Source organism: Amblyomma americanum, chromosome 1, assembly GCF_052857255.1.
Source record: "Amblyomma americanum isolate KBUSLIRL-KWMA chromosome 1, ASM5285725v1, whole genome shotgun sequence".
Lineage (NCBI taxonomy): Eukaryota > Metazoa > Arthropoda > Arachnida > Ixodida > Ixodidae > Amblyomma > Amblyomma americanum.
The window spans coordinates 103859298-103875524 of NC_135497.1; the positions used below are offsets into that span (position 1 = coordinate 103859298).

At 53.2% G+C, this 16227-nt stretch overlaps 1 protein-coding gene and 1 pseudogene across 1 annotated transcript; one reads left to right on the forward strand and one right to left on the reverse strand.

Annotated features, from left to right (window-relative positions):
• Positions 1-4802: 4802 nt before the first annotated feature.
• Positions 4803-7645, reverse strand: LOC144116165 (uncharacterized; annotated as a pseudogene).
• A 2003-nt stretch (positions 7646-9648) lies between these two features.
• On the forward strand, positions 9649-11876 carry LOC144134722 (uncharacterized). The gene has a single exon (XM_077667570.1). The coding sequence runs from the start codon at positions 9765-9767 to the stop codon at positions 11784-11786; it is 2022 nt and encodes a 673-aa protein (XP_077523696.1). The 5' UTR covers positions 9649-9764; the 3' UTR covers positions 11787-11876.
• Positions 11877-16227: the final 4351 nt, after the last annotated feature.

The window sequence follows — 16227 nt, forward strand, 5'->3', positions numbered from 1 at the left end:
TGCCTGCTATCCTTTATTTCCGCTACCCCTGCTCAGGTGCTTCAGTATCGATGGGAGATGCCGAGGCTAGCAAAAATCTTTTCCTTCCTTTTTAATATTATTTTAATAAAACCACTTACTACTGATACTTTCATTAACCTTCACGTTGTTCCCGAAGAGGTAAGTACCGGCAAGACACAGCTGTTATATACTTTATTTTTAATAATAATATTATTAATTGGTTTTTGGTGGAAAGGAAATGGCGCAGTATCTGTCTGATATATCGTTGGACACCTGAACCGCGCCGTAAGGGAAGGGATAAAGGAGGGAGTGAAAGAAGAGAGGAACAAATAGGTCCGTAGTGGAGGGCTCCGGAATAATTTCGACCACCTGGGGATCTTTAACGTGCACTGACATCGCACAGCACACGGGCGCCTTAGCGTTTTTCCTCCATAAAAACGCAGCCGCCGCGGTCGGGTTCGAACCCGGGAACTCCGGATCAGTAGTCGAGCGCCCTAACCACTGAGCCACCGCGGCGGGGCTACTTTATTCTTAGAAAATTGGTTTCTGGGGAAAGGAAATGGCACAATATCTGTCTCACATATCGGCGACACCTGAACCGCGCCTTAGGGGAAGGGATAAAGGAGGGAGTGAAAGCAGAAAGGAAGTGGTGCCGTAGTGGAAGCCTCCGGAATAATTTCGACCACCTGGGGATCTTTAGCGTGCACTGACATCGTACAGCACACGGGCGCCTTAGCGTTTCGCCTCCATCGAAACGCGGCCGCCGCGGTCGGGTTCGAACCCGGGAACTCCGGATCAGTAGCCGAGCGCCCTTACGACTGAACCACCGCGACTTTCTTCTTGAAAAAAAATGGTTTTTTTAGAAAAGGAAATGGCGCAGTAACTGTCTCGCATATCTCGACGGGCACCCGAACCTCGCCGTACGGGAAGGAATAAAGGAGGGAGGGAAATAAGAAAGGAAGAAAGAGGTGCCGTAGTGGACGTCTCAGGAATAATTTCCGCCACCTGGTGATCTTTAACGTGCACAGACATAGCACATCACAAGGACGCCTCTTGCGTTTCGCCTCCATCGAAACGCGGTCACCGCGGTCGGATTCGAACCCGGGTACATTTCCTCCTGAGGGATATTGGTAAACCGCTGTTCAAAAATTAATGTGGAGTAGCTCAGCTAATTCAGAATATACAAAGCGAAAGATGTCGGCGTTCAATGTGTTCATTGGAGTTGGCGTTGAAAATGTCTACACTCAGGATAGCCCCGATACCGAAAAACATGGATCCAAACCTGCATAAAGGACGCAGGGAAGCTAGGGCAAAATACGTTCAACAAATCCTAGCCGAAAAAGAAAACACACTTTACACAGACGCGGCTGCGTACCCGAAAGATTCTCGAGAAATCAGAAACAGAATGGTAGCAACGGCAATAAACTGCACACAGGGAAATATCCAGCGCATCATTCAAGGACTGTGCGGCCGAGGAAGCCGAAGAGGCTGCCATCGCCCTGGCGGCGGCGGAGGGCTACCGTATCCGAAGGTCTCTAACAATATTAACAGACTCGCAAGCAGCATGCCGAAATTACATGAATGGCAAAATAGGACGGAAAGCTCTACATATCCTTAAATCGGCCAAAATGCCGCAAACCAGGGAACAACAACTGCAACACGTAATCATGTGGGTACCAGGACGCACCGGGATCGCCGGGAACGTAGAGGCAGATAGGATTGCTCGAGAGCACACAAACCGAGCCTCCACTCAAACTGACCCCGATAACCCAGCAGCAGACCCGGTACCCCTGAGCTACTCAGACATTCTAAACTATCACAGGGGAACGCGACTCAAATATCCGCCACCCCATAACAGCCTACACCAACAAGATGCAGTAGGCTGGAGGCTGCTGCAAACGGGGACTTTCCCCAATCTAAATACCTTAAGTAAAATCTGCCCCACGCAATACAGCAGCAAATGTCCGTGGTGTGGAGAAAAACCCAAGTTAATGCACATAACGTGGGTGTGTCAGAAAAACAAGGATCTAGCTGCAATAAACAAAAACCCGAGTGCGGAACAGTGGGAGGGGATGCTCTCTAGCGAGGACCCGGCCGTCCAGCGCGGATTGGTGCGGAGAGCCTACCTGGCGGCATACCTCAGTGGAGCCCTGGACCAGGGGCCCCAACCCTGTTAAGACGGGCTGCAATAACTCATCGGAAGGTGAAGAAGACAGCCCGCGACCGCTAATAACACATTTTAATATCAAATATAAATAAAGTTTTTCCTCCTCCTCCTCCTCTTGTTAGAGATGACCCTTAAGATTCAATTAATGTTATCAAATACGCGCTGAAGAAATGAGACGGTTAAGCACTCATGTGAAGGAAATGCAAAAGGATATATTTACAAAAACTTATTTACATGCCAAAATAGTTACTCGCGAATTCGCACCCGCTCGCGCACCCGCACCGTCCAGCATCGCACACATACACTCTCTCTGAGACACACTCGTTCCTTGTCGTCCGTCTCTTCGCTGTGTCTCCTCCCAGCGCCGCAGGCTACCGCGCACTTACAATGCACCGGAAGCGCACACACACGCACACACTCACGCGCACATGTGCACGGGCCCACTTGAAAGCAGACGCCGCGCGGCTCTCCAGTTCGTACTTCGGGTGGCGGGGGCATTCGCAGAACGGTGGGCGGCGCCAAGGACGCTCCCCGTACAGAAAGCACACGTGTGGGCACAAAAGCACGCTCGCTGCACAGAACGACACTTGTGGAAAGAAGAAACATGTGTATAATAAATGGCCCTTTCTTACACTCGGGCATTCTGACAAAACTTAACGGGCTCGTTAATAGAAGTGAACAAAACTGTACAACACACAAACACTTCGCAAACAGTCATGAAACATATACAGACGTATGAATAAAACTAGAATAGAACGGATGCAGGCAGTAGACAAGTGGGTAAAATTAGTAGCACGCATCCTTGGATGTGGCCTGAAAAATAGTTCAGCTCGGCACTGCGCGTTTGCGTTCCGAACGCCTGAGTGGCTGCGGGACACTCTCCACTTCTCTCGCAGTGTCTTCCTCTTCGGTGGATGACTCGTCGTCTTCTAAGCGGTCTTGCGGGTGCGTTGACGTCCACCCCTTAAGCTGTGACACGTGAGCTGTAGTCGCAAAACGAGTATTCTTGCACTGATCGAGCTCTGTCACTCGATATGTATCAGAGGGTAGAGCCTGGGTTACTACCAACGGTCCTCTGTACTTACGCTGGGCCTTCGTCGGTTTTCCGGTCTGCTCAGGAGCCTTAGTCATGAACACGATGTCGCCGACATCGTAGAGACGTGCCGGGAAGTGCCTTCGATCATACGCTGCCTTGCTTTTCTCTTGCTCGGCGATGATGCGCTGTCGAACTCGTGTTCGCAATTCCTCGGGGTTTTCCCATTGGGCTTCGTCGCTGCCGACAATTCTTCTCAAGGCGGTGCTGTGGAACTCCGGCTGGTACCCGTACAGCATTTCGAAGGGTGTCTTGCCTGATGTCTTGTTTACGGCATTTTTGATGTCACGTTCTGCCTTTGAAAGTTTTTCGTCCCAATCGCGCTGCTTTGGGTCGCTCATTGAAGTTGCGATGACGGGCAGAACTGTCCGGTTTACTCTCTCCACAAGGCCGTTTGCTTGCGGGTGGCGCGTCGAGTTAAGCACGTGACGTATGCATCGTGCAGTGCAGAATTCCGCAAAGGCGCGCGACGTGAAGCAACTGCCTCTATCGCTAATAACTGTCCTTGGCAGACCTCTTTCGAGAACGAACTCCTCTAGCGCACGGAGCACATGCTTGGTTGATGTGTCGCGTGTAGCGATCAGTCTCACAAATCTGGTGAGGTTGTCGATGAACACAAGGAGGTACTGGTTGCGCTTCTTGCTTGGGACGAATGGCCCCATGTGGTCCATATGTATCACCTCGAACGGTCGTTTGCCCGGCAGAATTGGGTGTAAAAGACCTTCTCGTCTGCCAGCAGGTACTTCGTTGTAAATGCATTCGATACACTGCGAAATGTGCTTCCGGACGTAGTTCCTCATTCGTGGGAACCAAAAGCTCTCTTGGATTTTGGAAACTGTCTTTTCCAGTGCGAAGTGTCCCATCAAATCATGCGATTGCACCACAACTGCCTTTCGCATGCATTTTGGCGGTACGAATTTGAACTTCACGTTTGCGTCCTCTTCTATCTCTCTCACGAGTCTTCCCTCCCTCACGTTGTAACCCCTCGCTCTTGCCTTCTCTTCCTTCGTACGATCGCTCTCCGGTTTCTCCAGAATGGTTAGAAGCTCTCGCAGCTCTTCATCGCCTCTCTGAAGAACCATTACTTGTTCGGCAAGGTCACACGCCACGCACACCTCGAACCTTTCTTCTAGCAGGGAGTTCATCGTGTCTTGAGGAGCTTCCACGGGACCACGGCTGAGAGAGTCGACGTGGAGCATTCGCGTTCCCGGGCGGTGCTTGATTGTGAACTCGAACTCCTGGATCAAATCATACCACCTTGCGATTTGCGGCTTTTGGGTTCGCTGCGCGTTGAGGTAAACCAAAGCCTGGCAGTCGGTAACAATTGTAAAGTGTATTGCCAGCAGCAGCGGTCTGAGGCGATCCACTGCCCAAACAATTGCCATTAACTCGAGCTTAGACGAGTGGTAATTCTTTTCCGCGTCCGTCGTCTTTTTACTAACACAATAGACGAGATGCCATTTGTCACCCTTCTTTTGGAGCAGCATTGCTGCTAGTCCTTTCGCACATGCATCGGTATGTAACTCAGTCTCCGCTTTCGGGTCATACAGCTGGAGTACAGGTTCACACATGAGCCGTGATTTGAGCTCCTGGAAACTTTCCTCTTGTTCAGAGCCCCATACAAATTTTTCTTCTTTCTTGGTGAGCCTGGTGAGAGGTTCGGCAATCAGAGCATATTTCGCGATGAAACGCCGAAAGAAGCTCGTCAGCCCCTAGAACCGCCTGACGTCATGAGCGTTTTTCGGTACAGGGAAAAGCTCTATTGCCTGCACCTTAGCTTCTCCGGGCTGCACCGTTCCCTCCTTGAGGCGAAAACCCAGAAATTCAACGCTGTCCTTAGCGAAGGCGCACTTGCTAAGTCTCAGGGTTAGATTCGCCCTTTTGAAAGCTTCGAGAACCTGGCGCAGCCGCACGAGTAACTCGTTCCAGTTCCGTGCCGGAATGAGCACGTCATCCAAATAGCACATTGCGATCGTGCCCCTCAAAGGCCCCAAGACTCGATTCATCAGGCGCTGGAACACCGATGGAGCGTTTGTGAGCCCAAACGTCATCCTTTCGAACTGCCCTGTCTCATCAGGTGTTATGAAAGCTGTTTTGCTATTTGCTTCGTCGCTGAGTGGCACCTGCAGATAGCCATGAGCAAGGTCCAGCACAGTGTACAGCTTCGCCCCAGACAGTTTCTCAAGCTGTTCGTCCATGCTAGGGAGCGGGTACTTTTCCTTCAATCTCTGCGCGTTCAGGCGGCGGTAATCGACGACTAAACGCTTCTCGCCGTTCTTTTTTGCACTAGGATCACTGGGCTCGCGTAAGGCGACGAGGTCTCGCTTACGATACCCTCTCTTTTCCACTCTCCAACAATCTCACGAATTGTCTCTCTCTCCGCGGCATTTGTTCGGTACGGCCTAACCGCGACAGGCGAACTTCCAGGTGTCTCCGTGATGTCCATCTTAAGCACAGGAGTGCATCCCAGCTCGCTAATGTTGTTGGCGAAGCAGTCGCGATATTTATTTAGAAGGCCAAGAAGTTCAGCCTTTTGCTGCTTCGTTACTGAGGGCCCCACTTCAAGCTGCTGATCCTCGATTGGTCTGCGCTCTGTCGCAACGCAGAAAACCTTGGGCTCAGTTGCATCGCTCTCGCTCACGCGGGCAGGTTGCTTTTGGCTGTCAGGTATCTCCACAACGTCAACCTCCATGACGCGCCCGAGTCGCCGTCCCCTTTTCACAAGCAAGTCTTTGTCTCCGCTCGTGAAAATCGGCACACTAATCTCCCCTTCTCTCATGTCGACAAGAATTTCGTTTCCAAGTGTACAGAACAAAACAGGGCCTGACAAATCGGAATCTGATGATAAGGTTATCCAATTAATGGAGTTAGAGTGAATGACGGTCTCTCTAGTCGCTTTCACACGCAGTCTGGGCTCATTCAACGGCTCCAGGTGAGAGAACGGACATACACTTTTGTGCCAGAAGCGCAAACAACCACCCAGCCTGGCGTAGGCCACGTAAGGTAGTTCTGTGTACGTTCTCCCGACAAGCAAGTCAACTGTCAAAGTATCGTCTGGCACTACAAGAAAAGGACCGTTCTCGCCTTTGACACCGTCGATCTCGAGGTCTGTGTAGCACTTGCCGATCGCCCTGGCTGAAGGAGTGCCTTGGCTGCCGAAACCGTAGAGGGCCGTGGCATCCTTCGTCAGCCTCGCACCGCAACGTGCAGCCGCAGAGGCACGCAGGAGGCATCCAGAGCTGCCGTTGTCGATCATGCCGACGAGGGTCGTCGTCCCGTTCAGCATGACCTACTTCAGTAGCGCTCCAGGGGCGATTTTCCGTTCGGTGTCGGTCACTGTGTTGGTCTCGTTGCTTTGGCTCATCGAACAATGACGCTGCGTGTGGCCGCTCTTCCCACAGCGTAAGCATTTCATCTCATGCCTTTCTCCTGGACAATCGCGGGAGATGTGTCCGAATCGCCCACAGTTGTAGCATTTGAACTGGCCTCTTTCGTTGGTCAGGGGTGGTCTCCTGTCCTTGCCAAATCGATCGTACGTAGTCTTCCGCGCAGGTGGTGTTTCTGCAACCCTTTCGGTGGCCGCCGTGAATTGCCTCTTCTCACGCGTGCCGCCAAACCTTTGCTCCCGCTCTCGGTCGATACGCTCAAATTCCATAATATCGTGGAGAAGATCGTCGTCGTCCTCGTGGGTGCGTCCAAGTAGCATAGTACAGAGCTGCCTTGAGCGGAGACCGGTCAGCACCTGCTCCCGGGTGTCACAAAAATCGAGGATGGCCTCTCGACAAAGACGCACCTTTGAATGGAAGTAGGCTGTTGTGCTTTCGTTGCGCTGCTGCACTCGCTTCTGCATCTTCCTCCATCGTTCTGCCGCTCGTGTCTGGCCGCAGAAGGTGCGGCGGAAGTGGTAGTCAAAATTTTCCCACGACGTACTCACTTCTTTGCGAGAACGCAGCCAGTCCTTGGCAGGTCCCACAAGGTGGCACTTAGCAGTCTCCAACTTGAATGGTTCAGGCCATCGGTGCAGTGTAGCGGTGGTCTGCAGGTTTCCCAGCCACTCTTTCGCCGACACCGCATCGCCGCTGCCATCGAAGTCAGAAATGTTCTTGCTGAGGTCAGGCATCACCTGATAGGTTGTTGTTGCTGCTGCCACGCCTGGCGCTCCTGATGACGCTGGTAGAGCGAGCCTTTCCAGCAGACTGGCCAACAGACGGTCTTTTTCCCGCATCGCGCTCAGGAAGTCGCTCACTGAAATGCTGTCGCTCACTTTTCCTCCATCTTGACCGTCGGTGGTGCCCGCTGTCGCTCCTGAAGGTGTCTCGCTCATGGTCGTGATTAACTACAGTTCGCTCTCTGGAATTCGCAGTCTCCAGTCCGGTTCGCGCAGTTACAATCCCACTTCTGATTAATGTTAGAGATAACCCTTAAGATTCAATTAATGTTATCAAATACGCGCTGAAGAAATGAGACGATTAAGCACTCATGTGAAGGAAATGCAAAAGGATATATTTACAAAAACTTATTTACATGCCAAAATAGTTACTCGCGAATTCGCACCCGCTCGCGCACCCGCACCGTCCAGCATCGCACACACACACTCTCTCTTAGACGCACTCGTTCCTTGTCGTCCGAGTTACGAAACCAGATAGCAGCCCTAAAAGCGCAGATCGCGGTGCTAACGAGCAAACTAGAAAGTGCGCTAGCTAAACCCCCCAGCCACCTCAGCAAGAGGAGGCGATGGAAAGCGACACAGAACCTAGACTTGCAAATAAACTAGACGCTATGATGAGAAGGGTCCAGGAATCCATTCCCACCATAGTCTCACAACAGATAGCGAAAGCGATGACGGTTCGCAAATACGCTAACACGAGGAGACTCCAGAATCCCCGAGCCTACAGGATGCGTAGGGTGCTGAGCGAGGACGAGGAGGAAGACCACCAGGAGCAATTTCCCCTCCAGAATAACAACAATCTCCAGATACAACATGGCGAGACAAACTAAAGAGAGTCCCATAACATTAACGCAGTGGAATAGTCGAGGCTTGAAATCGAGGACTAAGAGAGCGGATCTTAGGATGCACCTGTCTACGTACGAGCATACTCCGGCAGTAGTGGCCGTACAGGAACCTGGCGGGAACGTGAGCCTCACAAACTACAAAACGTTCCAACTCGACCCCCTAACGTGCATCTTTGTGCACAAAAATTTCACTGCAAATTTGGTAGATCTGGAATTACAAACCAGCTTTTCGCACGTGATGGTGACTCTTCTGCCACTGAAAAGGAGGATTCGCCGCTACACATCCTGAACGTGTACTGCCCACCTAAAGCAAAAAACGTAACCTTCTCCACACTCCTGAGCAGAGCTATCAGGGAAGCAGGACGAGACCCGCTACTAGTAATGGGAGATTTCAACGCGCAGAGTCCCTCATGGGGCTATCATCGAGAAGACATACGAGGACGGAAGCTAGCGGAGGCGGCGTCCGCGTTAGGTCTAACCCTACACACTGACCCGGCGTGCCCCACGCGGATAGGGAACTCGGTGCAGAGGGACACGTGTCCCGACTTAACCTTCACGAAAAACGCGAGGCGAGTGGAGTGGACGAATACGGAGGAAACTCTCGGTAGTGACCACTGCCTGATCACCATAACGATCCGTACGAAACCCCTTACCAGGCCTACGGGGCACACTATGCTGCCGAACTGGACGAAATTTAGAAAGGAATACGAGGTAAGCTCCATCCAGGAGCAGGGTTATCAAGCCTGGACAAAACAGCTGCTGATCAACCTGTGTTCGACGGAGACGCAGGTAAAGCTCTCAGAGGCGGTGACGGACGTGGACACCCACCTCCTCCACCTCTGGGCAGCCAGACGCAGCATGGTCAAAAGATGGCGTAGACAGAAGCATAACCGAAAGCTAAGAGCTCGGATCGCGGCAATCACTAAAGAAGCGGCGGAGTACGCGGCGCAACTCGCGGACGCGAACTGGGTAGATAGGTGCAACGCGGCCGCTAGGCAGATGTCTAGCAAAAACACGTGGCGCCTCTTCCGGGCGCTCATAGATCCCAACCAGACGCGCACCGAGACGCAGAAGCACCTGCAGAGAGCGGTACATGTATTTCAAGGAAATACGGCCCAGCTCGCACTGAAGCTTCGGGACCAGTACCTGAGCACGACCCAAGATCCAAGGGGAGAAGCTTACAGATACAGTGGAGCCCAAAATGCTGAGCTGGACGAACCTTTCAAAATATACGAACTCAAGGCCGCTCTAGCGAGGATGAAACGCGGGACCGCGCCAGGAAAGGACGGGATCTCGGTAAAACTCCTAGCCAATCTGCCGGACCGCGCATACGAATCCCTCCTAAAACACTTTAATTCGGTTTGGGTGGGCGAAGCTCCACTTCCCACGGAGTGGAAGACGGCGCTGATAACTTTCATCCCCAAGGCGGGCAAGGCCATAGATACGGATAACCTAAGACCTATTTCTCTCACCTCGTGCGTGGGCAAACTGATGGAAGCTATGGTCAGAGATAGACTATCTGAGTACCTAGAAAACAAGCGAGTCTTCGCCGACTCGATGTACGGCTTCAGGCCAAATAAATCGGCTCAGGACATCCTGCTGCAGCTCAGCAGGGAGGTACTAAACCCGATCGAACATCCGAACGGGGATAAGATAGTGCTGGCCCTAGATCTGAAGGGAGCCTTCGATAATGTGACACACGAGGCGATCCTCACACACCTATCAGAGACGGGATGCGGCAGGAACGCTTTCGAGTACATAAAACGCTTCCTCACGGACAGACAGGCCTACGTGAGGATCCAGAACGCGGAACACGGCCCCTTTCTATTAGGCACGAGAAGGACGCCACAGGGAGCGGTGCTATCCCCCTTGCTTTTCAACTTGGCAATGAAGAACCTGCCGGTCCACCTGGAGAAAGTCCCGGGTGTGCAGCACGCGCTGTACGCGGACGACATCTCCATTTGGGCCACGCAGGGCTCTCTCGGTGAAATGGAGGCCAGCCTGCAGGAGGCGGCCACCGCGGTGAACGAGTACGCGAAAAGATGTGGCCTTCATTGCTCCCCTCAAAAATCCGAATTCGTGCACATTCGCCCCAACAAAAAATGCACAAACAAGATAGAATTGAGACTTGGATCGGAACCGATACCCGAAAGAAAAGAAATTAGAGCCCTAGGTCTTTTCATCCACCAGCGTCGGCTGGCGACGACCACGCTCGACAAACTAAAGAAGGTGGGAGATCAGGTGGGCCGAATGGTCCGCAGAGTCTCGAACAAGAAAGGGGGATTGCGAAGCAAAGACGCCTTGCGGCTGGCCAATGCCTTTGTAACAAGCAGAATCCTGTACTCGACCCCCTATCTCCGCCTCAACAAACACGACCAGAACATCATCGAGGTGATAATACGCAAAATGGCGAAGAAGGCCCTCGACCTCCCGATAACTACGTCTAACCTGAGACTCCAAGGTCTGGGTATGACGAACTCCTTCGATGAACTTAGAGAAGCCCACCTCACAGGTCAATACACGCGATTATCGCAGACGCCGTCAGGACGCCGCCTTTTAGCCCGTCTGCACATAGAACACACGACTCTAACCGAGGAGAGAGTAAGACTCTCTCAGGAGTGGCGTTACGCCCTGCACGTAAGACCACTCCCAATTAATATGTCCAGGGACGACCACGAGGGTAGACGCAGGGCCAGGGCAGAGGCCTTAGCTCACCACTACGGAAGGAAACCCGGGGTATACTACGTGGACGCATCCGGCCCGCACCAAGGCGGGTGGTACACGGCGGCAGTGATCCACGAGTCCAACACGGTGAACGGGCTCACCTTCAAAGCCCGAAGCGTCACTCAAGCAGAGGAAGTCGCCATCGCATTAGCGGCAACACACTCCGATTCCAAGACAATCACAACCGACTCGCGAGGGGCGTGTCGGAACGTCCAACAGGGCTGGGTCCCGTACCTGGCCTACCGGCTGCTGCAAAACAGCTCGTACGTAGGGGGTCCATCCCACCGCTTCATAGTCTGGGCTCCGGCCCACTCGGGGCTAGGAGGAAACGAGGCAGCAGATGCAGCCGCCCGCGCGCTCTCTAACCGGGCAACCTCGTCCCCCGCCTCCTCTGAAGAAGTAGCGGAAGCCACGCCGACCTACACTTACAAGGAAATAACGCAATTATACAAAGATAGACATAAACTGTACCCCCACCCGTGTAAAGGATTAACGAGAGCGGAGGAACGCCTGTTCCTCCGCCTTGTCACGAACACCATGATGTGCCCGGCCTCGCTAAAGCACTTTGACCCTGCCTTCTCCGGGGAGTGCCCGCACTGTGGGGAGAGGTCCTCGAACCTCTACCACATAGTGTGGGCGTGCCCCTCCAACCCTGCTTTTACTCCAAACCCAAACCCCACCCGGGAGGACTGGGAGGCGACCCTACTCGCCTGTTGCGACCTGAAAGCCCAAAAGGCGATGGTCGAACGAGCTATGGCGGCAGCGGAAGCCACTGGGGTCCCGTACTAGGGACTCCACCTAGTGATTGTGAGGGGAAGGGCACTAAGCCTGACTCCTGAGCACCCTCCATGTAACTCCCTCTTTTCAGAGGAAATAAACGTTTTTACCACCACCACCACCGTCTCTTCGCTGTGTCTCCTCCCAGCGCCGCAGGCTACCGCGCACTTACAATGCACCGGAAGCGCACACACACGCACACACTCACGCGCACATGTGCACGGGCCCACTTGAAAGCAGACGCCGCGCGGCTCTCCAGTTCGTACTTCGGGTGGCGGGGGCATTCGCAGAACGGTGGGCGGCGCCAAGGACGCTCCCCGTACAGAAAGCACACGTGTGGGCACAAAAGCACGCTCGCTGCACAGAACGACACTTGCGGAAAGAAGAAACATGTGTATAATAAATGGCCCTTTCTTACACTCTAGACGCGATGGCTTTGAGCAAAGGAACGGCGTATGACTGGCTCCCTGGATATGCGGACGCCTCATTCGTGCTTTTATACATGTGGCGGTGGTGAGAGAGAGAGATGTCCTGAATGCATTAGCGCTGACAGCGTTGTGGCTGACATGCGGCACTGCGGCAATAGGAGGCCGAAGCGTTCATTTGGTGATCAATCTCTCGCGATCAACCATTACCTGCATGCCACCTCCCAGGGTGGCAGGGAGGGCGCGCTGTTTATAGTGTGCGGAACGCAATCAGAGGTGGCTTTTGCAGTTCGACACCAACGCCACGTACATGAAAGCGAGATTGAGATCTCCACTGACATACCCGCCGCGGTGGCTCAGTGGTTAGGGCGCTCGACTACTGATCCGGAGTTCCCGGGTTCGAACCCGACCGCGGCGGCTGCGTTTTTATGGAGGAAAAACGCTAAGGCGCCCGTGCGCTGTGCGATGTCAGTGCACGTTAAAGATCCCCAGGTGGTCGAAATTATTCCGGAGCCCTCCACTACGGCACCTCTCTCTTCCTTTCTTATTTCATTCCCCCCTTTATCCCTTCCCTTACGGCGCGGTTCAGGTGTCCAACGATATATGAGACAGATACTGCGCCATTTCCTTTCCCAAAAACCAGTTATTATTATTATTATTATTATTACTCCACTGACCCACACAGCCGGTTGTGCACCTTTCCTTTCGTGAAAATGAACGGCCTTTGCAAAGTTGTCAACGCCAATGAACTCTATGAACGCCGTCGGCTCACTCTTTTTGTATGGTTTTTGAGGAAAGGAAATGGCGAAGTAACCGTCTCACATATCTCGGTGGACACCCTAACCGTGCCGTAAAGGAAGGGATAAAGGAGGGAGGAAAATAATAATAGTAATTGGATTTTGGAGAAAGTAAATGCCGCAGTATCTGTCTCATATATCGTTGGACACCTGAACCGCGCCGTAAAGGAAGGGATAAAGGAGGGAGTGAAAGAAGAAAGGGAGGGAAAGAAATAGAAAACTGAAAATTGAAAGTTGGATTTTGAGGAAAGGCGCCGCGCTGCGCAGCGGCGGTACACCTGTGGCTCGGTGCTACTAGTGGCGCATGCGCAGTAGTGACTAGGGAGCGAGAGAGAGAGAGAAATATCAGCGGCGAGGCGCGCGTTGTGACGTCATGTGCCTCCTAGGAGCACCGCCGCGGCGAAATCGCAAGTTCGCGGCCAGTAAAGCTTTCGCTTTAAAATCTGAGAGTGCCTTCCCAATGCGCTCCACGCCATTCTTATTCTTCTAGCTGTTTCACTCTCGTGGTCCGAATCTGCACTACTACCTGCCTGAAATGAACGTAATCCCGTACCACTTCCAAAGGTCCGCTGCCTATCATAAACTGTTGCCGTCCGAAAGTGTTGAACATTACTTTAGATTTCTTCGTATTAATTTTATACCCACCATTCTGCTTTGCCTATCTGTCTTCGATCATGCTCTGCAATATGGCCCTATGAGTTACTTAGCAAGGCTGTCATCAGAAAAAAGGATATTGCATGCTTGCGTATTCTCCATTACGCTTTCTTCCCATCTTCTCTTAGTACAGTTCTATAGAATACCGCATCGTGACCGCATCGTGAGCCAGGCGAAAGGGTTCGCGAAGACCAGACCGCTCCTGATCCTCGGCGACTTTAATGCCCCTCACACAACGTGGGGTTATCAGTTCCAGTCCAAGAGAGGAAAAGCACTGGCCAAAGCAATTGAGTGTAAGAAAGGGCCATTTCTCATATACTTGTTTTTCTCCGCCAGTGTCGTTCCGTGCAGCGAGCGTTCTTTTGTGTCCACATGTGTGCTTTCGGTGCGGGGGCGACCTTGGCGCCACCCTCCGTTCTGCGAAAAGACCGATGAGCGCCCGCTTCGTTAGCTTATTGGTGTAGTCGTTAGGGCCGCGGGCAATGCCCCGCTACCCGAGGTGCGAACTGGAGGGCCTTGCGGCGTCTCCTTTCAAGTGGGCCCGTGCACGTGTACCCGTGGGTGTGTGTGTGTGTGTGTGTGTCTGTGTGTGTGTGTGCGCTCCCGGTGCAGTGCAAGTGCGCGGTAGCCTGCGGCGCTGTGAGGCGACTCAGCCAAGTGACGGACGAGAAGGGACCACAGTGTTTGTGCGATGCTCAACGGTGCTTGTGCTCGAGCGGTGTGCGAATTTGCGAGTATGTATTTTGGCGTGTAAATAAGTTTTTGTAAATATATCCTTTTGTATTCCCTTCACATGAGTGTTTGATCGTTTCATTTCTTCAGCGCGTATTTTGTAACATTAATTTAATCTTAAGCGTCGTTTCTAACAGGAGGATCACGAGATGGCCCTCCTGAACGAGCCGGACGTAACCACCAGAAGTGGCAACAGTGTCGCGAGGGACACCACGCCAGACTTGTCGTGGTTATCGGGCACGCTAGACGTCTCCTGGAAAAGCGAAGAAGTGGACCTGGGGTCTGACCACAGCGTGATCGGCATCACGATCCGAGGCTCCCGATATCGGGCTGTGCTGGGGACGGCACGGATTGCGGATTGGGACAAGATGAGAAAGTTTACCCAAGAACAAGAAGAGGCATCCAAGAAAGAATCGTGACAAGCTGAAACACAACAGACCTACACCGAATGGGCGAAGGACCAGAAGAAGGCCCTCCAAAAATTTACCCAAGAAATCGCAACGACGTCGCAGACACCGTACGTGGACGCCAGACTGCAGTGGGCGGCCCGGCACTCGTTAACGCGGCGGTGTAAACGTTAGAGACACAACAGAAATCTAGCCAAGCGTATCGTAGTCTTGACCAAACAGATCGCCGAGTATGCGGCCAAACTATGCAGGGAAAATTGGCTCAAGACCTGCGATGGCCTGCAGGGCAAGCTCTCGACGGGGAAGACGTGGTCTCTTGAGGCATCTGATCGACCCGCTGACAAGCAAAACTGCGACCAATCGCAACCTCACCAAAGTATTGAACACGCACAAGGGAGACGGACGCAGGCTCTTGGAAGACCTGAAGGCGAAGCACCTAAAGACAAAGAAAGGCCAGTACCCGGTGCCCGAGAGGTACGAAGGACCCGGCAACGAAGAGCTGGACTGGCCGTTTACCAGGACGGAACTGTGGACAGCGATAGATGACAGTAACAAGAGAAGTGCACCCGGCAGGGACGCCATAACTTACAAACTACTCGGTAACATGAGCAGTACAGCGGCCCGCGGCCTCCTAGAGCACATCAGCGAAGCCTGGGAGAGCTCACAGTTGCTGAAGGAATGGAAGGACGCCGAGGTCCGCTTCATTCCAAAGCCCGGCAAGGCCCTCACGATAGACAACATGCGGCCCATCTCTCTCACGTCCTGCGTGGGGAAGGTGATGGAGCGCATGGTCCTTCGCCGGCTGCAGAAGCACCTCGAAGAAACGGATCAGATGCCGGAGACGATGTACGGCTTCAGATAACATCTCAGCACCCAAGACGTGTTGACCCAACTCCACGAACTGGTCGTCAAGCCCGCAGTGAGGCGCGCGCCGCGCGGGATACTCGCCCTCGACCTGAAGGGAGCGTTTGACAACGTGTCCCACGAGCGTGTTGCAGAGTCTGAACAAGATCAGGTGTGGCCGAAAGACATTCGGCTACATAAAAGATTTTCTGTCAAACCGAACGGCGACCATCAGGGTAGGGGAGAAGTCAGACCCTGTCGAGCTCGGCGATAGGGCACCCCTCAGGGATCGGTCTTGTCACCCCTGATTTTCAATCTGGCCCTCCTGCCCCTGCCCAATCTACTCAAGCAACTCGAAGGCGTGTGCCACGCGTTCTACGCTGACGATATTACGGTGTGGACGACCCGAGCCCTCTCCGATGCTTTGACGGAGGAAGCCTTACAGCGGGCGCCAACGACCGTGCACGAGTACGCAAAGTCGTGCGGACTGAGCTGCGCTCCCCAGAAATCAGAGCTGCTCATGATCCAACCGGGAAAATCCAAGAAGGAGCTGCCGCCTAACGTGACCATCCCCATCGACGTTCGGAACGGCCAT

Coding starts and splice junctions, on each gene's coding strand:
- LOC144134722 (XM_077667570.1), top strand. CDS start 9,765: ATGGAAGCTATGGTCAGAGATAGACTATCTGAGTACCTAGAAAACAAG.